Genomic DNA, 21,315 nt, shown 5'->3' with positions numbered 1-21,315 from the left:
TTGAAGCAAATATCTGGGCACCCCATGGCCCAGTCAAGTTGACATAAAATTAATCACTACAAATCCCATTCTCTGTAGCTGTAGCCCAGGTGGAACTGATCCCGAGAACACCCAGACTCCACACAGCACCACCCTGACTTCGAGGGAGTGGTTGGTTAAGAGGAGAGATCCTTGAAGGGCACAAGGGGAAGAGAAATAAAGAGTAGGATGAAAGAGGAAGACACGAAGCCAAAGGTATCACTCTCCCAGACTCAAGCTCAGCAAAGCCCGGAAGCCTGCCTTGCCCACTCCATACCTCCCCTGGACCAGTCTTAAGCCCAGCACTTAGAAGGCACAGGTGCCCCTGGTCTTCTGTAGCCACCCACATGTTGAGTGACATCCTCTGAATGTATGGGGAGTTAAGAACACAGAAGGGAGGCCCTGCCCTTCCTCCTCACTGGAGCCAAGGTGTGAGATGCGATTGGACTCTTTGGGATTCTTTAGAATGTTAGCTATTTGTGTTGGTTCCTTCATCCTCCTTCCCCGTCCATACATGACTTGCAGGTCGCTCACTCAAGTGGGCGTGTGATTTTCTAGCTTAGATCTTCTACGTATTCCACGTAACAACAGAAACCTCCCATCATCTTGGTTTGCTTGATTTTGCTTCCTCTGCCCCTACAAGGAACTCACCTGCCCTGAACCTTTCAAATTAAATGAGCCCCTTAAATGGTGAGCCACAAGCCACATCTTGGACTCTGAAGAGTTGATGTTACTTGAATTTTTACACATCCAAAATATCATTTATGCCAAATGCATGAGGATAAAACGTTCTGACTGCTACAGCTTCTGGTTAGTCGATAACTAGAAGTCTTTTACTTTCACTCTCTCTCCTCCAAAACCCTTCTCAAATGCATTGGCCCTTGTCCCTGCTCCCAGGCAGAGCCTGAGGGTACACTGGCTCAAGGATGGTTGAGGTAAACAGCAGGAATCCTCATAGATACCTGAAACAAGGAGAATATTGGGTTTCGAAGATGTAAAAGCTCTTTTTGTTTATTGTTGTGTTTAAATTCCCAGCATGTGCTTATTTTCTTATCATTCATCTGTGCATGGGATGCTAGGATGAAGAAAGTTCAGTAATAGTTCCATGAGCATCTTTGAGGACTACTTTTTACCATTCACTCTACTAGATGTTGAAGACGCCTAAGACTTGGCTCCTGCCTCTAGGGAGATCCCAGTCTAGAGAGAAACCCATCCATTTCTAGATTCACATGGACTAATTTCTTGTTAATTACAATTCCACTTTACTTCCCAGATGTGGCATAAGCATTTTGGTGCCTAATATAGTATCTTTGGCAATAGTAGCAATTATTCAATAGGAATTAGAAGGTTCCAAGGGCTGGTTAAGAACTGGCGAACTTTTACATACCTTCAGCAGCGTTTTAGGCAAGAGACTTTTCAACAACCAGTCCTGGATGGAGCTGGTCCACCTGGAGCTCATGGGTGAATGTGGCCAAACCTCCACCATATTTATCATCTCACACTTCCCTCATGCTTTTCTCTTCTAGGTAAACTTCCGAGGCCAGAGAATTGAGCTCATCCGAGTCCGGAACCCTTGGGGCCAGGTTGAGTGGAACGGGTCATGGAGCGACAGGTCAGTCACCCTATCCCGCCTCTCTGGCTGGTTCCCGGGGCATGTGGGGCCAGAGCTGGCTTGTGCAGACATGTGAAGGAGTGACCTGTCTACCAACCTCCCGGGCTCTGACTCAGGGTCCTGTCCCGATTCTGGGGTGCCCCTTCTTCCTCCCCTTTCAGCCCTCAGGCCCACCTTGCATCAAGCTTGATTCTCAAGAAAGACTTACAACAGTACTCTAACTTTCACGAACTGTATTTATGTCAATACATAAATGTGTTACCTCCCATGGTGATGTTTATAACCCAGTGATATGGTGAAAAGCTTTATCTGTAGTTGTGAGTAGCTCCAGTAAGCAGCGTGCATGTGCATGTGCGCCTGTGTGTTTGTGTGTGTGTGTGTGTGTGTTTAGAGTATGGGAATCCCTGAAATATTACCTAGTGTGTAACTATAGGATTCTCTCTGATGGTCACTAACCATGGCAGAGGACCAATAGGCCAGCAGAGAAATAGAAGTGGGACTGAGCGTGGTGGCTCATGCCTATAATCCCAACACATCAGGAAGCCGAGGTAGGAGGATCACTTGAGTATGAGAGGTTGAGGCTGCAGTGAGCTATGATTGCGCCACTGCATTCCAGCCTGGGCAACAGAGGAAGACCCCATCTCTTAAAAAAAAAAAAAAAAAAAGGAAAAAAATAGAGGAAGTGGAATTGGATTTTCGTTTATTACAGAGCTGTTAACCAGAGTTTTGGTCTCCCAGTTATCAAGAAAGGTCTGCCTTTTCTGTGTGTGTCCCCACAGCTCCCCCAGCTCTGGTCCCTTGGGAAGTGGCCCAGGTGACTGGGAACCAGGGATGTTTGGGTGGGTGCGTGGCAGGGCCCGCCTGAAGCTGTTGCTCTTCCTCTGCTTGTTGGGCTCCTGAAGGCCTTTCTTGCCACACCTGTGGCCCCTGAGCTTCTGGGGAAATCTGAAGCTAGTCTAGAACTTGGTTAAAACTGAGCCAGGGTTTGTCTTCAGTCCAGACACAGCTACCGGGTCACCAGGCATGGTGCAGCTGCTGCTCTGTTAGCCAGACCCCAGTGTGAGGGCAGAGCACACAGGCGTATGCTTTCCAGGATGTCATCGCCCCCGTGGAGGTTCTCATCCCACCATCCTCTGCTCTGGCCTTGGCTGCCGCCTTCTGAGAACCAAGAAGCATTGGCAGAGATGAGCTGAGATGGGTTGAGGAGGGAAGAGATTGGCCTCCCTCTCCTGGCAGAAAAGGAAAGCACAGAGAAATATTGAAACCAAAATTAGTGAGACTACATCATGTTGTAAGATGTGCAGTGCCCCTCAACTTTGAAATAGTAGCCTATAAAGGGAAAATGGGCCAGTTTCTCCCATTTTCTGGGACTCACAGAGGTAGAAATAAAGAAAGTGCATTCTGACTGGGAGCCAAGGCTGGAATGAAGTTCGTCTTCCACTCATGCAGCCTCCATGGTTGATGCACGGGGCAGGAGCCATCCTGACCCCCTGACTTCGCTGTGCTGCTGGCGACATGTGAGTAGGGTTGAAGGCACCACGTGGTCAGCCTGTCAGGCCAATTACCTGGGTGTAAGCCACTTAAGATAATGGCTCCAAAAGCAATTAATGGCTGCCAGTTCCACTCTTCTGATCCTGGCCCGAGCACCTGGAGACAGGTCCCTGCTGATCCTCCCCTTGGATCTCCAGAGCACTCCGCTGATTTTGAGTCAAGATCACAGGATGAGAGGGAGCTGCTACATTGGCTGTAGCACCACAACAGTGGTGACATACTTTGAACTATTTGGAGGTGACTGTGGGGGTCACAGAAAATGCAATGAACTTGGAGTCACAAATCCTGAGTTTGGAGAGTGACAGGCAGCCACTCCCACCCCCACTCTTCCCTGAGCATGTGTCCATGGGCCTACCTGAGCCCTTTCGTCTGCAGGATGGGCACACATAGCTCACAGAACCCCACCTGGCTTGCTAGCGAGGTCACATACAGAAGGTGCCCAGTACAGACAACATCAAGCATGGGCAAGTGTAAGGCATTATCACCTTTCCAAGTGTCAGCTTATCCACTAAGGAGAGGCCAAGCACTGCTCCAGGTCACACGGCAAGTTGGAGGCCAAGCACGAAAGTCAGTGGACTTGTGGCTTCCAGCTGGGCTCTTCTGCTACCCCGTGGGCATGCAATGCCTTGCGACTGTCCCAAGATAATCTTCCATGTCGGTGGTTCAAATCATCCTCAGGGGTATTTTATCCATCAGCAGCACTTGGAGATGTACTTTCTGGCCAGCCCTCTTATTTGGGGGCCAGTGGCTCACTGGCCGCTGCATCCCTGGGTGCATTTCTGGGACCCAGTGAGTAGTCACTGAGCAGGACTTATTTCCTCCATAACCACACACTGTGGGTTCCACATCAAGGCCATTGTTGCTCTTCATGACCTCTGCCTGAACACCAATTTTGTTTACTCCTAGTTCTCCGGAGTGGCGTTCTGTTGGTCCAGCTGAACAGAAGCGTCTGTGTCACACTGCTCTGGATGATGGCGAATTCTGGTACAGTGCTTGTTCCTGTGTTAACTGCAGATATGAGCAAGTCCCATGGCCCAGGGGCGTAAGGAGCACCATGTTTCTCTCTCTCTCTCACTCTCTGTCTCTCCATTTTTTTTTTTTTTTTTTTAGGCAGAGTTTTGCTCTTATTGCCCAGGCTGGAGTGCAGTGGTGCGATCTCATCTCACTGCAACCTCCCCCTCCCAGGTTCAAGTGATACTCCTGCCTCAGCCTGCCAAGTAGCTGAGAGTACAGGCATGCACCACCACACCCGACTCATTTTGTGTCTTTGGTAGAGATGGAGTTTCACCATGTTGGCCAGGCTAGTCTCGAACCCCTGACCTCAGAGAAACCACCCACCTCGACCTTTCAAAATGCTGGAATTACAGGTATGAGCCACCTCGCCCAGCCTTCTCTCTCCGTTTTTGGCAAATCAAATTCATCTGTCTCAGACCCCTCATATACACCCAGATTAGAGGGAAATTTAATCTCCCTCCTGTTTTGGTGGGGGCTCACCCCAGCTCTCGGTTTGTTGAAGAGTCTTCAGGGGGTTGCTGCAGTCCAATAGAGGAAGAGTGTCTGGTCTCCAGCCTGACATACCTCCTTGGCGCTCTGTGTCATCCAGGTTTACACAGTGAATTTGAAGACAGGCAGCTCTGCTGCTCATGGGGTCCATTCCCTCCACACCTACTTTGGTGAGAGGTACCTTTGAAGGCAGCTGCCCTGAGAGCATCTAAAGATATTGATCTACATGGGAAGGAAACTTTTCTACTCTGGACTTTGCCTTGGCCTGAATCTCTTTGTTTAATTGAATCTTTGTGTTGGGCCTTCATCTCTAAAATCTTTTTCAGGCTTATTTCTTCCTGTTTGGGATCTAGAAGTTGGCCCTTCTAACCCTGCAAGAAATAATTTCTGGTTTCTGGCTCTATTCCCTTTCATGTGCTCCAACCAGTCAATTCTTGCCTGAACTCATCTCTTCCTTGTAACAGCTTTTAAAATACAACAACCCAAAACCATAACTATTCCAGCCTTTTTCATTCTTTTCCCGTAGAACACAGCCTTAGTAGTGATTTGCTCTGCCTTCTGTATTTTTACAGTTGTCTTAGTCTATTTGGGTGGCTATAACAAAATACCATAGACTGGGTGGCTTACAAAGAACAGGAATTTATTTCTCACAGTTCTAGATACCAGGAAGTCCAAGATGATGACACAGGCAGAACTCATGTCTAGGGAGGGCCCTATTTCTGATTTACAGATGGAGCCTTCTCACTGTGTCCTCACGCGGTAGAAAGAGAGCAAGGCGGCTCTCTAGGGCCTCCTTTATAATGGCACTAACCCCATCCATGAGGGCTCCACCCTCGCAACCTAGTCACCTCCCAAAGGCCCCATCTGCTAACACTATTACTTTGAGGGTTAAGATTCAACATACAGATTTAGGGGAGGCCACAAACATTCAGTCCATAACAACATGCAACAGATTTACCCAATGTTTTGCCACTGCATAACATAGATATCCCCATTTTCCAGCTCCAACAGTTCCATGTTCCCTCTTGCCAAACTGCTAACATATTTTAGAATTTTGTTATGGCAGTTCTGTAATTCGAGGCACCAAAGACTCAAGGTAACACTAGCTGCAGTAGTGCAATAGGCCCCAGATGTATAAAGGCTCAAACACAGTGAAGTTTTTTTCTCACTCATTGTGACAGTCCAGGGAGGATGTTCATATTCTGTGGGTGACTCTGTTTATACAGTGATTCTATTGTGTGGCTCTGCCATCTTCTAAGGTCACCTGGTCATCTGCACGTAGCCAGCAGAAGAGAAGAATAAAATAAAAAATTGAAGAAGACACTCTCACTTTCTAAAAATCTTGACTCAGAAGTAAATGCATCACTGCTCACATTCTACTCCCAAATGGAAGGAGTGGGGTGCAGTCCCTAGTCCTGTGCTGGTGAATGCCAGCCGTCTCTGTCTCAGGAACCATGAGGGCTTAAGTTCCCCAGATTTGTGGGAAATGTGCAGGGTGCTTGAGAGATTCCCAAGCTGTCAAATTAGAAATTACAGATGAACTTTGAATTTTGAAGTACAGGGGACTTTGACTTAGGGGGTTACAAGAGAGGAGCAAAAACTGCAGGAAGAAAGCTGAGTTCTGGAATTAGTATCATCACACTAATCAGTGCATATGAGCAGGAGGTAGAAACCAGAGTTTGAGAGGCTACCTGAGGTCAGGCTAGTGGAAGGAAGGTCTGGTACAGAAGGTGGGAGAAGCCGGGCAGAGGAAACTCAGAAATTCACAGCAGGAGGCTCCGCAAAGAGGTCCATGTGAGTGATCCATTGCCCTGACCCTCTTGAAGGAGCTGCCCCGACACCTGGGCTGAGCCTGCCCGAGGTAATGGGTGGTGTTAAATCATGTACCCTGTGCATGGAGCCCTTCCTCCTGGAATCCTGACTCTGAAACCCTGTGTAGCCTCTTTCCATCCTTCACCTACTCTAGGATGTACCTCCTGCAGCTCTCTTCTCTCCCCTTATGTATGAATTCCCCCTTTCTTCTGGATCATTCACCTTAGCACTCCAACACTATCATTTCTCCTACCTGTAAAGAAAAGAAAGCCTCCCTTGATCCACTCAAGTGACCATCCCAGCTCTCTCCTCTCCTCTATAGCAAAGCCCGCCAGTTCCTCTTCTCCCTTACTCTCTCGACTCCACTCAGCTAGGAGTGTGCCCCACCATCCCACTGACCCTGATGTTGCCAACAAGGCCACCCATTCTCACTTTGCTTGATCAGATCATTTTGATCCATCAGGAGCCCTTGATGTGCTGGATTGCAGGGGACCACACGCCCTGGTGGTCCTCCTCTTACCTGAGCGCCTTCTCAACATCCTGTCCTGGCCCCCTCTCATCTTCCTAACCTGTTAGCACTGAGGTGTCCCAGGGCCCCATCCATGGTCCCCCTCCTTGCTATCTATTCTGACACTTTAGGCATCTCATCTGGTCTCATGACTTTAAAAACTATCTTTACACTAATTCTCAGGTTTCCATCTTCAGCTCCTTTGCCAAGAATTCCAAAGTCACATACTCAACGGTCTACTTAACATCTCCCCTTGAATGTGTAATAGACATCTCAGATTCATGTGCCCAAACCTGACTTCCTGAGCTTCTCTCTCAAACTGTCTCACCACAGCCTTCCCCATCTCCATCCTTCCAGTCACTCAAACCAAACATCCTGATTCCTTTCATTCTCTCCTTCCCAGCAAATCCTGTAAGATTTGCCTCAGAATATCTCAAATCTGGCCACTGTTCCCACCTCCCATGCCACCAGCCTGGACCAAGCCACCCTTGTCTCTCACTTGGACACCAGCACTAACATCCTGGCTGCCTCTCTACTTCCACCTGTGTCCCCAAAGTCTGTTCTCAACACAGCAGCCATAGAGCATGTGACTCCTCCCTTTACTGCCTTCCAGTGGCTCTCCATCTTCTCAGAGTCAAAGCCAAAATCCCTATATCTACTTGACATACTGTGATCTCTTGATCTTATTCCTTACGGATGCCTCGTGCCTTCCTGGTGTTCCATGAGCACCTCAAGCACCTCTCTGCCTTGGGGCCTTGCTGTCCATCTGACTAGACCCCCAGCGAGCTGCTCTGCCCAGTACCTGGTAGTTCAGGTCTCCACTCAGAATGTGCCCCATCAGGAAGGGCTTCCCTTATCTCCCTGTTTAAAATAGCATCCCACCCTTACACTCCCATCCTTCAACCCAATTTGATTTTTCTCCGTAGCACTTAACATCTACAATAAATCTATATTTTTACCCCAGTTTTTTACCTTTTTAACCTTTACTTTACTTTAAAAAATGTTTCCATCTCCCCACACTTTACAGTCGCCCCACTCCTTGTGAACAGGAACAAGATGATTTAATGAATAAGTGAATGATTTAATGAATGAGTGAATGGATGATGCCCTCACCATCGCCCTCCTGCGCATCGTGTCTCTCCACTTTGTTGCAGGATGGCATTTAAGGACTTCAAGGCCCACTTTGACAAAGTGGAGATCTGCAACCTCACTCCCGATGCCCTGGAGGAAGATGCGGTCCACAAATGGGAGGTGACGGTCCATCAGGGAAGTTGGGTTCGTGGCTCCACGGCTGGGGGCTGCCGCAATTTCCTGGGTAGGTAGGCTGCCTGTCATTCTCTCTGCCACTCCCAAGTGTCCATTCCAACCCAGGACACCAAAGGATAAGGGCCGGGTCCTCAGAGAAAGCCTGAAACATAGTAAGATTTCAAAAGTGACTGGGAAAAGAAGGCTGCAAAGATTAGTTGGGTAAGAATTGTTTGGGGAAACTCCTTTGTTTTACCACTTAGGTTATTTTCCAAGTAATGGAAAGCATGACTCATGCCAGTTTAGCAATAGAAAGGATTTATTATCTCACATAATCGAAGAGCTTGGAGGAAAAGTAGGGTGGGCTTCAGGCACAGTTCTATCAGGGCCCTGATTCCATTTGCTTGTAATTCACTGTTCTGCCCTCTTTTCTGTGTTGACTTCTTTCTCTGTCTGGCTTTCTTTATAATCGCAGGAGGACTGGCAGCAGTATCCAGGGCTTCCTGAGCCCTCATTCACGTGAACAGCAAAGCTCCTGGGGTTATCAAACAAAAGTTCTCAATTTCCCTCTAATTGGAAATTCCTTGAACCAATATTGCCCGGTGAATGCTATGCATTGATTGGCTTTGTCCAATCTTCGGTGGCAAGAGGGACTGGCATAGACCAATCAGAATTCATGCTGGAGCAGTGATAGAGATCAATCCTACTCAAACTGCCCACTATCAAGTAGATGCCGGGAGACAACCAGAAGTCCACTGCACTCTCCTCTGAAATACTAAGTGGAAAAAAAAAAAAAAAGATGGAACAAGCTTTAGCAGACTAGACCCAGAAAAATGTCCTTAAAAAGCTGCATAGGAAATGGTTGAAGAGAAGGTGGAAATGAAAGAGAGGATACTTTGCATTCTCGTTAGGGATTATCAGAAGTAGTGTAGGAGGGCTTATTGAACAGGGAGAGGAGGTATTACTTTCTCATGTTTGGTAGGATATGTAATGAGAGCGGATAGGTGTGTGTTTGTATGTGTGTGTGTGTGTGTGGTCTTTGGGGGGTTTTTTTAAGAAAGGGAAAATAATCCACCTCTCCCAAATGACAGATACCTTTTGGACCAATCCACAAATAAAATTGTCTCTGACTGAGAAAGATGAGGGGCAGGAGGAGTGCAGTTTCCTTGTAGCCCTGATGCAGAAAGATAGAAGGAAACTCAAGAGATTTGGTGCCAATGTGCTGACAATCGGCTATGCCATTTACGAGGTAGGTGGGAACCACATTGCATTTCAGAGTTCTCCATCTGGGTTCTAAATTCGCAGCTCCTCCTCGGTTTCACGCCTGAGACTCAACCAAGAGTCCATGAACTGTGTCCGAAAAGCCAAGAGGAACTTCCCTAGGAAACCCCTCCCTTTCTTGCCCATTGCAGTGCCCTGACAAAGACGAACACCTGAACAAAGACTTCTTCAGATACCACGCTTCTCGGGCCAGAAGCAAGACGTTCATCAACCTGAGAGAAGTCTCCGACCGGTTCAAGCTACCCCCTGGGGAGTACATCCTGATTCCCAGCACTTTTGAGCCCCACCAGGAAGCTGATTTCTGTCTGAGAATCTTTTCAGAGAAAAAAGCCATTACCCGGTGAGTCAGAGGAACGGCTTCCAGAATCCCACTTCTTTTAGCAGTTTGTTCACACAGAAGTCATCTGGGAACTGCTGGAGCCAAGACTCCATTCTTCCGTTTTCCATGTGTACCTGAGAAACAAGGCAGGACAGTTTCTTTCTTTTCTATTATTTATTATTAATTTTTTTAGATGAAGTTTCACTCTTGTTACCCAGGCTGTAGTGAGGTGGCGCGATCTCAGCTCACTGCAACCTCCGCCTACCAGGTTCAAGCAATTCTCCTGCCTCAGTCTCCAGAGTAGCTGGGATTACAGGCACCCGCCACCACACCCGGCTAATGTTTTTTGTATTGTTAGTAGAGACGGGGTTTCACCATGTTGGCCAGGCTGGTCTCGAACTCCTGACCTCAGATGATCCACCCGCCTCGGCCTCCCAAAGTGCTGGGATTACAGGAGTGAGCCACTACGCCAGGCTGCAGGACGCTTTGTTAACTCATCTGCAAGGCAAGGCACATTTCCTTCTAGCTCTGCTCCTCCCTCCCTCAAGCAAACCATTGAAAAGTTGCTCTTTTCTACTGGTCCCAGAGTCATGCTCACGGGACACTCTTGGGTGGAGCCCTTCATTTTTCAGACCCTATTACCAAGAAGCTTCTGGGGTAAGAGCCCCATGCAGGGATGCCAGACATTTCTGGGCATGATGAAGGCAGTGGCTACTGCAAATTTCAAGAATGACATGTTCTTTCACCTCCAATTCAAATAAATGTTGGCAAATCTGCCTCTCATTTTACATACCCAATATTCCACTGCATCTTCCTCACAGTGTCTTAGCGAAATTATTTTATATTAGTTACTTCTGTGGAAAATGTTTCCCTTTACTGCCCATTCACCGTGGGTTGCTCTGTGGCACAGGGGGAAAAATGGTTCAAGATAGAGGAATCCATTTCTTTTCCCAATGACGATATTCTAAAGATTATGGAGAATGCTAAAATCTGCTAATTCTGTATTTAAGCTAGATAAGTCTCCAACAAAAAGTCAATCTGCACAGAGTTAACAAGAGAGACAGCTGTGAATACATGACTCACTCTGGTTTCATCTTTCGTTTAGTGAGATAGAATTAGATTGGTGGCATGCATTGAGAAGACTCAATTACAAAGTCTGGTGGGGTTTCTCAAGCTGATTACAAAAGGCATGGTTCTTTCTCTTGGCTAAATAGATGCTGAAAAGTCTTAAATTTTTAAACACTCTACCGGATAATTTTTCTCCAGCCTTCTCTCAGATACTAGTACAAGGTGGGGATGAGTATCCTAGTATCTGTTCACACAAAAGTACCCTGTATGAGATCCATGCAGATTGACATCTCTTACGGGTGGCAAGAACAAGAGAGACCCAAGTTATGCCAATGCCATGCCTCTTGTTCTCTATCCCATTAGTGTGGTGAGCTCAGAGTCACTGGCATGCATCAGGTGACTTGTACATGGCAAAAAAACCTCCATACTCAATCTTGCTCTGAACAAGATATTTTAGTCTGCTATGATACTGAGTATAAGAATCAGCTCTGTAGCTTGGTAACAAAAATTCACACTGAGCTCTGTGTGCATTGGTTTAGCTCTCAGGCTCCTGATTAAACAAACAAAAGTTCTGAAAGGGCTATGTCATGTATGCCCAGGGGATGAGGAGGAAAGGGAGGACTACCCTCATTCAACGTTAATATTTATTTGTATTCCCTTTGATTTTGATTTTATATCAGTTTTTCTTTGAGAGTGCTTCAAGTTTTAATCTATAAGACTGTATTCCTCCAAATGTTTTTAGCATCATCAAAAGCTGAAACCTGCTCCTCCTGTTAATATTACTACTATCCAAATACTACAAGTCCCCCTAAATATGTGAATAGCAAAAAAACATGATTGCATCATTTTCCCTCTTTTTCCCTAACATAAGCACAGAGACACCCATCCCTCCCCAACCCCACCAGTGGAATCAGGAATTTACATCTGTGAGGAGAGGCAGGAGTTAGGGATGCAGCTTCAAAAGGTGGTCTTTAGGCTGGGCATGGTGACTCATGCCTGTAATCCTAGCACTATGGGAGGCCAAGGCAGGAAGATCACCTGAGGTCAGGAGTTTGAGACCAGCCTGGCCAACATGGAGAAACACTATATCTACTAAAAATGCAAAATTAGCTGGGCATGGTGGCACATGCCTGTAATCCCAGCTACTTGGGAGGCTGAGGCAAGAGAATCACTTAAAACCCAGGAGGCAGAGGTTGCAGTGAGCCGAGATAGTGCCATTTTACTCCTACCTGGGCCACAGAGTGAGACTCCGTCTCAAAAACAAAACAAAACAAAACAAAATGTGGTCTTTTTGGTTCTGATTCAACTTTATAATCTTTTAAAATGCACCCCCTCCCCAATGCCTATCACTCAATAGGCTGAATGGTCTCTGACAGATATGCATCCTCCTTGAAGATGCAGAGTTCATGGAGAGTGAATGTGTAATGCAACTGCACTGTTTATGGGTCATTGGAGGTGCCACTATTCTACAAAACACTTTATCCGTTGCCTTTGTTAAAGTTCATCAAAGAAATAGGGAGTGACTACTGGCTTAACTTCTTTTAGTTCCATAAACCCAGAATTCACAAGTTCTTAGTGATGGCTGATATAGTTTGAATATGTGTCCCCATCAAATCTGAAGTTGAATTGTAATCCCCAGTGTTGGCGGTGGTGCCTGGTGGGAGATGTTTGAGTCATGGGTACAGATCCCTCATGACTTGGTGCTATCCTCGTGATACTGAGTGAATGCTTGTGAGATGTGGTTGATAGTATGTGGTACCTGCCCCACCCCTGCTCCTGCTTTTGCCATGTGACATGACTCTTCCCCCTTCTGCCATGATTGTAAGCTTCCTAGGCCTCCCTAGAAATCAAGGAGTCAAGTTAACTTCTAGGGAATATACCATGCTTCCTTGTAAAGCCTGCAGAATTGTGAGCCAATTGAACCTCTTTTCTTTGTAAATTACTCAGTCTTAAGTATTTCTTTATAGCAGTACAAGAACAGCCTAATACAGAAAATTGGTACAGAGGAGTGGGGCATTGTTAAAAAGATAACTGAAAATGTGAAAGTGACTTTGGAACTAGATAACAGGCAGAGGTTGGAAGAGTTTGAAGGCCTCAAAAGAAGACAGGAAGACGAGGAAAAGTTTGGAACTTCTTAGAGGCTGGTTAAATTGTTATGGCCAAACCGTTGATAGTGATATGAACAGTGAAGTTCAGGCTGCCGAGGTCTCAGATGGAAATGAGGAACTTATTGGGAACTGAAGCAAAGGTTATGTGTGTTATGCCTTAGTAAACATCTTGGCTGAATTGTGTCCATGCCCTAGGGATCTGTGGAAGTTTGAACTTCATAGTGATGATTTAGGGTATCTGGAAGAAGAAATTTCAAAGCAGCAAAGCATTCAGGATGTGACCTGGCTGCTTCTAACAACCTATACTCAGATGTGGGAGCAAAGATATGACTTAAAGTTGGAATATATATATATTTAAAAGGGAAGTGGAGCATAAAAGTTTGGAAAATTTGCAGCCTGACTATATAGCAGAGAAAGAAAAAGCTTTTTCAAGAGAGGAATTCAAGCAGGCTGTGGAACAACCACTTGCTAGAGATATTTACATAACAAAAAAGGAGCCAAGTGCTATAACCAAGACAACGGGGAAAAGGCCTCAAAGGCATTTTAGAGAACTTTGCAGCAGCAGTCCCTCCCATCGCAGGCCAAGGAAAAAAATGGCTTCATGGGCCAGGCCTAGGGCCGCACTGCCCTATGCAGCTTCAGGACACTGTTACCTGCATCCTAGCTGCTCCAGCTCTAGTCTCTGCTCAAAGGCACCAGATACAGTTTGGGCTACTGCTTCAGAAGGTGCAAGGGTACAAGCCATAAGCCTTGGCAGCTTCCATATGGTGTTAAGCCTGCAGGCACACAAAGTACAAGACTGAACGAGGCTTAGCAGCCTCCACCTAGATTTCAGAGGATGTATGGAAAAGCCTGGATGCCCAGGCAAAAGCCTGCTGCAGGGACAGAACCCTCACAGAGAACTTCTACTAGGGCAATGCAGATGGGGAAATGTGAGATTTGAGGCCTCGCACAGAGTCCCCACTGGGGTACTGCTTAGCAGAACTCTGGGAAGGCGGCCATCATCCTCCAGACCCAAGAATGGTGGATCCACTGGCAGCTTGCACCTTGAGCCTGGAAAAGCTACAGGCACTCAACAACCCATGACAGCAGCCAAAGTCACGGGGACAGAGCTCCCCAAGGCCTTGGGATCCCACCCTTTGTACCAGTGTTCCCTGGACGTGGGACATGGAGTCAAAGGAGATCATTTTGGAGCTTTAAGATTTAATGACTGCCCTGTGGGATTTCAAACTTGCATGGGGCCTGTAGCCCCTTTCTTTTGGCCTTTTGGAAGGGGAATGTTTACCCAATGCTTATACTCCCATTGTATTTTGGAAGTATAAAATGGAATTTGCATATCTTGGAACTTGATTTTGATTTGACAGGCTCATAGGCAATGGGACTTGCCTTACCTCAGGTGAGACTTTGGACTTTGGACTTTTGAGTTAATGCTGGAATGACTTAAGACTTTGGGGGATTATTGGGAAGGCGTGATTATATTTTGCAGTGTGAGAAGGACATGAGATTTGAGGGGCCACGGCAGAATGATACAGTTTGAATATGTGTCCCCACCAAATCTGATGTTGAATTGTAATCCCCAGTGTTGGAGGTGGGGCTTGATGGGAGGTGTTTGGGTCATGGGGGCAGATCTCTCCTGGCTTGGTGCTGTCTTCACAATAGTGAGTTTGCATGAGATCTGGTTGTTTAAGGGTGTGTGGCAACTCCCCCACCCCTTCACCTTCTGTGATAATTGTAAGTTTCCTGAGACCTCCTGAGAAGCAGAGCAGATGCCAGCACTGTGCTTCATGTAAAGCCTGCAGAACCGTGAGCCAATCAAATCTCTTTTCTTTGTAAATTACCTACTCTCTGCTATTTCTTTATAGCCATGCAAGAATTGCCTAACACAATGGCTGTCCCTCTTATTTGCATTCTGAGCAAGGGCTGAATGACTAAGGGTGGGGGTGTCAATGTGTGGGGTCTGCAAACTCTGTGAAATGTAAACAGCACTGAACAATAAGGGATTCAATGGGACAGAACCTTCCAACAGCTCTGGACTCTTCAGCTCTGCAGATCCCAATGAGAAGTTAATCCACAATTGAGGCTGTGTGTTTTTCTGCCCATACAGGGATATGGATGGAAATGTAGACATTGACCTTCCTGAGGTGAGTCTTCTGATGTTGCTATGGAGTATAGGATTCAGGTGATGGTTCTGGAAACCTTCCTTCTAATCACAGAGTCATGTAAAACTCTGTGATTCAGGGAGTGGTTATATGCGATCAAGTAAGCGTCTATGATTCTAACCTCCTGGAGACCAAGATGTGTGTCTTCTAGTCTGTGCTCCTCTAGTACACAAGGACCTGGCATGGAAGTGAGGTGGGTGCTTGGTATAAAGTTCTGTTCGATATCATCTTCCTCTGTGCTACTGTCAACTGAAATAACAAACACAGAGACACTCTCGAAAAGAAAAGCTATTTATTTGGGGATAAAGCACTGCCATGGGAATATACATGCCACAGTAAACTATGCACATATTTGGGGAGGTAAAAGAGGACAAAGGTTTTTAAAGAAAAAAAATGAGAAGGATTACGTAATTGTTTTGAAATAATTATCCTTGGCTACAAAGATCAATAACAAAGGTGAGGCCAGGCTGATGTTGGACAGGCAGTTGCTACGTAGAGGTAGAAGTATTTCTGTGTATGGTTGCAAGGGCTCTGTGAAAGGTTGTGGTTTTTGCAGCCTTTTGTGATACTTTTGTTATCAGGCAAATAAGCATGAGGACCTTCTGGCCTTCCCAAGCTCTACTTGTCAGGGTTTTCTTAACATTAGTGACTTCATTTTGATTGAATAACTTTCACACTACCAACTGCACCTGAGAGGAAGCTGCCACTTCTGAAGGGGGTAGATTATCTTTTAATTGTATTTTAAGAAAACTCATCAGTGAAAAGAAAACCAGAGAGGCAGGGAGATGTTTTTTACTGTGGACTCAGGGGAACACATTACATCTCCCCTACATTATGTGTGTGTGGAAGGGGAGCCGTGGGGGTGGTTTTACCCTCATCCAAGGGCTGGAGGACTCTCCAGAGGCGCTGAGATGCTATAGCTGGAAACAGTCTGACACATCCAGGGGCAGCAGAGATCTGCTTTTAGGAGGGAATTTGCTTCTCCGTGCTGGGGCACAGCTTATTAATGGTGCTAAAAAACCAAAGACACCAAAAACCACCCAAAACATTTACTGAGCTCTTTCTATATACCAAGCCCAGAGCTCAGTGCTAGAAACAGACTCTTGCCTTCAGTGATTTTACCAGCTATCAAAACAGATGATGAAGTGAGTCATTGCAGTCCAGGGTGGTAAGAGGTAAGCTAGAGGAAGTGCAGGAAGCATGAAAATCCAGTGGCCAGGACCTAACTTAGGCAGGGGTCAGGGTTCTTTGGCCTCCTCGTCTGTAAGGCAAAAGAGCACCACAGGTCCAGCTAATAGAGTCCTTCTAGTCTCACCTTCTAAAGAGCCTTCATGAGAAAATGTTCCTCACGCTACAGGACACAGCTTGTGCACACCGCATCAGGAGGGTGACATGGGGCTGGGCACAGAGGCTCCTGGCTTCTTTCCTGCTATTTTTGTCATGTTTCCTTTTTGTGGATCATTTTGTGCAAGTTTCTTCGGCTATTTTTTAGCCCCCAAAGCCAACTCCGCCTGACCAGGAGACAGAGGAGGAGCTGCGGTTTCGAGCTCTGTTTGAACAAGTCGCTGGTGAGGTAGGACACGCCCCGCTTCCATCTCCCCACTAGGCTGAGGGCCTGGGCCTGGCTTTCCAGCAAAGGGTTGCAGTTGTGGGGTTGGTCAGCAACATCGTCCCGAGGCATGATGGAGCTTATTGCAAAGACCAGCACTGATCACGGAGGGCCCAAAGACCACCCTGTTTACAACATCTTTTACTTACACAGTCTGCGGCTGTGGATGGGGCTAGTGAGCCCAAAGGAGCTCAGAATGGACCCAGACACTTTGTTTTTTAGTTCTGTTTTGTTTTAGACAGGGTATCACTCTGTTGTCCTGGCTGGAGTGCAGTGGTATAAGCCTAAATCACTACAGCCTCAAACTCATGGGCTCAAGAGATCCTATCGCCTCAGCTTCCTGAGTAGCCGGGATTATAGGCACATGCCATCATGCTTGGCTGATTAAAAAAAAAAAAGATAAAGAGTCTCACTATGTCACTCAGGCTGGTCTCAAACTCCTAGCCTCAAGCAATCCTCTGGCCTCAGCCTCTCAAAGTGCTGGGATTACAGGCATGAGCTACCACACCGGGCCCCAGGTGCTTTCTTTGGGAGGCTAGAGCGAGACTTGAAGAGGTGGCTCCTTTGAACTCTGCCTGAAAATCACTGCCATTAGAATACTCTGCTGTAGTAAAGGGGATCATGTTCAAGGAGGTTCCTATTCAATTGCAACTTCCTGTCCCCCACCCTATCCCAGTCCTTTCCACTGTTCAGCTTCTTTTTTGGGGACCCTGGATGGAGCCTCACACAGATCCAGGCTCTTCCTCCACCTGCTAGTCATGGGGGAGGGAAGTCTTTCTAGAAACTGCCCCACAGGTGCTCCCTTGGAGCCATAAATAAAATGAGTAGATGAACTAATTCATGTCAAAATGCTAATGACTCTATTAGCTTCCTGTGTTTCACTCAACTGGGGTTCCTGAATTATGAAAGGGGTCACCTGGAATGGTGATATCTAAACCTAGGTGCTGTCTAATGGTAGTATATTAGGCACTGCAATAAATAGGCAAGGCAGGGAGATTAGGGGACAACAGGATGGGATGGAGAAAAGGGGTGGCTCATGTGACTGCTTAAAGTACAGCAGGAAGCTGGCTGAGCGCAGCCCTGGGCGGGACGGAGCGTGGTGAGGGGGGAAGGCAGTGGTGACCTCCCTGCTCCAGGCGCTATCTGGAGCATGCTGGGTCAGACCCCGCATGACAGGCTCAGAGGAGTGAATGCGGGAGGGACAGGAGTTGTGAGATGGAGATCCAGGGTTTGCGAGGGAAGCGGGGAATGCTGCAGGAGTTTCAGTCGACCTTGATTAACAACCAGAAAAGTACCTCTAGAGTTCAGCCCTCCTCGACTCATGTCCTGCTTTTCTTCCAAGTAGTTGGATAACTTGGGCATGTGGCTCCATTTCTCTTTCCTCCTCTCTCAGTGGAGGCCTGGCTGGTGCAGTGCTTTCTCATCAACACCAAACATCCCAAACCCCCATTCCCCAGGCCCAGAGACTTCAGGGCAAACATGTGTTAGAAACACCCCACAGCATTCCACATGGCTAGTGCAAAACCCTGACCAAAATGAGGTCTGTGTCAGTGCTACTCAAACATGCATGTGTATAAAGTGACCTGGGCATCCTGGGAAAAAAACACAGATTCCTCATCAATAGGTCAAGAGCAGCCTGGGCAACATAGGGAGAGCCCGTTTCTGCAAAAATAATCAGCCCAGCATGGTGGTGCCTGCCTATAGTCCCAGCTACTTGGGAGGCTGAGGTAGGAGGATTGCTTGAGCATGGGAAATTGAGACTGCAGTCAGCTGTGGTCACAGCACTGTACTGCAATCTGGAGGACTGAGCAAGACCCTGTATCAAAAAAAAAAAAAAACCTGAGACTCTCCATTTCTAACCAGCTTCCGGGATGGGGGCTGCCGAGATTTCCTGGAGCACCTTAGATCCATGATTCTGAAATTCACCTTTATTCTTAATTCTAAATCATTCACCCTTATTCTTAATTCTAAATCAACCCCTAGATCTTAAAAATAGGACCATATTCCCAGGTCCTCTGATTTCAAGAGTCCCTGGGGTAAGCCCCAGATGTGGGACTGTTTTAAAGCTCTCCAGGTGGTTCTACGGTGCAGAGGAAGACTCAATCTGGCCTTCCCAAACTACCTCCAACATAGGAACCATCTGAGGAGCTTAGGACAATTCTAGGAGCGGTTCTGACCCTCAGGGAAGTTGGGAAACCACTGCCTTGCCCTGCCCAGCTTTCCAGGTGCTTTCCTGGATTGAGACATCTCTCAAGTTAGGCTCTCTCCTAGTTGGGCTGGCATGTCCCTAAAACATGTGACATATGAGACATGTAGTTGCAGCCACACAGGAGATAGGTACATCTGCCCAGAGCAGGGTCCTGAAGGCTGGCCTGTCACTTGAGCCAAATCAAGCTCAGAACTGATTTAAAACAAAAAAAAAAACTAAAAAAGAAGGTGCTGAGGGCTATAAAAAGCAATTGTCTCCACTTCAACAGGACATGGAGGTGACCGCAGAGGAACTTGAGTATGTTTTAAACGCTGTGCTGCGAAAGAGTAAGTGCTGCCCACATCAGGGTCCCAGGGCGCCTATGGAGGGACCAGCAACCACACTGCCTGAGTCCCCCCCAACCCCCCAGGCTCCCTGCTCCTCCCAGCCAACTTTTAAAATAGCTTTCATTGTTTCCTGATTCCAGAAATGATGCAGGTTTATAGTAGAAAATTCTTAAAAATGCAGAAAAGCCTAATGACAAAGATAATCACAAATGATCTCGCCACCATAAATAACCACTCTTAACATACGTGTATCTGCATGTATGTACATATGTGTCACATGTGTAGACATACAATGTTAGAACGTTTCATCACTCCAACAAGAAACCCTTTACCTGTTAACAGTGTTAGCCCTGTACCCATTTCCCCCAGCCCCAGGCAACCACTCATCTACTTTCTTTCTCTATAGATTCGATTTACATATTCTGAATATTTCATATAAAAGGAATCATAGGCTGAGAGCAGTGGCTCACACCTGTAATCCCAGCACTTTGGGAGGCCGAGACAGGTGGATCACCTGAGGCCAGGAGTTCAAGACCAGCCTGGTGAACATGATGAAACCCCGTCTCTACTAATAATACAAAAAAGAAAATAACCAGGCATGGTGGCAGGCACCTATAATCCCAGCTACTTGGGAGGCTGTGGCAGGAGAATTGCTTAAACCTGGGAGGTGGAGGTTGCAGTGAGCCAAGATCGCGCCATTGCGCTCCAGGCTGGGCAACAGAGCAATACTCCGTCTCAGGGAGAAAAAAAATGAATCATACGATATGTGGTCCTTTCTGACTGACTTTTTTCACATGGCATGATGTTTTCGAAGTCCATCCATGTATCAATGCCTCATTCCTTCTTATAGCCAAATAACATCGCATCGTATGGATGGGCCCTGTTCTGTTTATTCATTCATCTATTGGTGGCCATGTGGGTTGTTGCCAGTTTTTGGTCATTATGAATAATGCAACTGTAAACATTCCTGTACAAGTTTTTTGGGTGGGCATGTGTTTTCACTTCTCTTGGGTATATAGTTATGAGGATGGTTCCATCACCATGCCACAGTCTATGGTTACGTGGTGGCGTAACCATCCTCTTAACTATATGTTTAGTTAAGAGGATTAATTCTGTGTTTAATGTTTTTAAAAACTATCCAACTGTTTTTCTAAAGTGACTATTTCACATTTTCACCAGCAGTAGTATGGGAGTACAAATTTCTCCAACAAATTTAAATCCTGCCATTAAATAGGCTGCAAAAATATGATTCCTCAGGGTCATATAATAGTCCATTACATAGACATAGCCTAAAGTATTGACCGTGCCTTTCTATTGGTCATTATTTCACTTCCAAATTTTTGCCACTATAAATAATGTGATGACAAAAATCTTCATATGTAATTCTTTGCTCGGGATTCTTAGAACTAGAATAAATGGATGAAGGCGTATTCCCACTTTTATTGCTTTTTTCACATTTTGCCAATTTTCCTTCTGAAAGGTCATGTTAACTTCTACTCCCACCAGCATCATAAGACAGTAGCCACATCACAGCCTCCAGCAGCCCCGGCTTTAGCCACATTATTGGGCTTTCAGCAGATGGGTACATAGGTTTATCTTATTGGAGTCAACCAAATTCAGCTTTCATGTGCAATTTCAGAAAAGGACATCAAATTCAAGAAGCTAAGCCTGATCTCCTGTAAAAACATCATTTCCCTGATGGATGTATCCTTCCAAATATTTGAACAGAAATAGACATGGATCCGGGCTTTAAGCACAGTAGAGTAATCTTTAATAGTTCAGACTCTCCAAGAACATGACATCCTTAGCCAGTAGAATAGTCTTCTTCGCAGAAAATAACCCAAAGCTGGGGGACCCCGAAGCTGAAATTGGATCAGAATCAAGATGCACAAGCCTGCCCAGGGGCAGGGGTGGGAAGCTTTTGAAGGAACTTGGGGGTCTTCTTGCCACTTTGGGATCCCGTCTAAGGGAACGGAATTCTGTTTTT

General features: G+C 46.5%; 1 protein-coding gene across 5 annotated transcripts in view; it reads left to right on the top strand.

The window, feature by feature from the left end:
• The window catches only part of LOC105499157 (calpain 9), a 53,359-nt gene that overhangs the window by 22,779 nt on the left and 9,265 nt on the right, over window positions 1-21,315 (top strand). For 4 of the 5 annotated variants that reach the window (XM_071074466.1, XM_011771637.3, XM_071074464.1 and 1 more), the window contains 9 exons: window positions 1,545-1,630; window positions 4,088-4,165; window positions 8,159-8,319; window positions 9,341-9,498; window positions 9,662-9,870; window positions 15,130-15,166; window positions 16,677-16,757; window positions 19,271-19,328; window positions 20,968-21,032. In XM_071074466.1, coding sequence (XP_070930567.1) covers window positions 1,545-1,630; window positions 4,088-4,165; window positions 8,159-8,319; window positions 9,341-9,498; window positions 9,662-9,870; window positions 15,130-15,166; window positions 16,677-16,757; window positions 19,271-19,328; window positions 20,968-21,032 — 933 coding nt within the window. The remainder of the gene's footprint in view (window positions 1-1,544; window positions 1,631-4,087; window positions 4,166-8,158; window positions 8,320-9,340; window positions 9,499-9,661; window positions 9,871-15,129; window positions 15,167-16,676; window positions 16,758-19,270; window positions 19,329-20,967; window positions 21,033-21,315) is intronic. The other variant, XM_071074476.1, reaches the window with a different exon arrangement.

The sequence above is a fragment of the Macaca nemestrina genome, chromosome 1 (genome assembly GCF_043159975.1).
Source record: "Macaca nemestrina isolate mMacNem1 chromosome 1, mMacNem.hap1, whole genome shotgun sequence".
NCBI classification, from domain to species: domain Eukaryota; kingdom Metazoa; phylum Chordata; class Mammalia; order Primates; family Cercopithecidae; genus Macaca; species Macaca nemestrina.
This window is presented reverse-complemented; position numbering and strand designations above follow the sequence as displayed.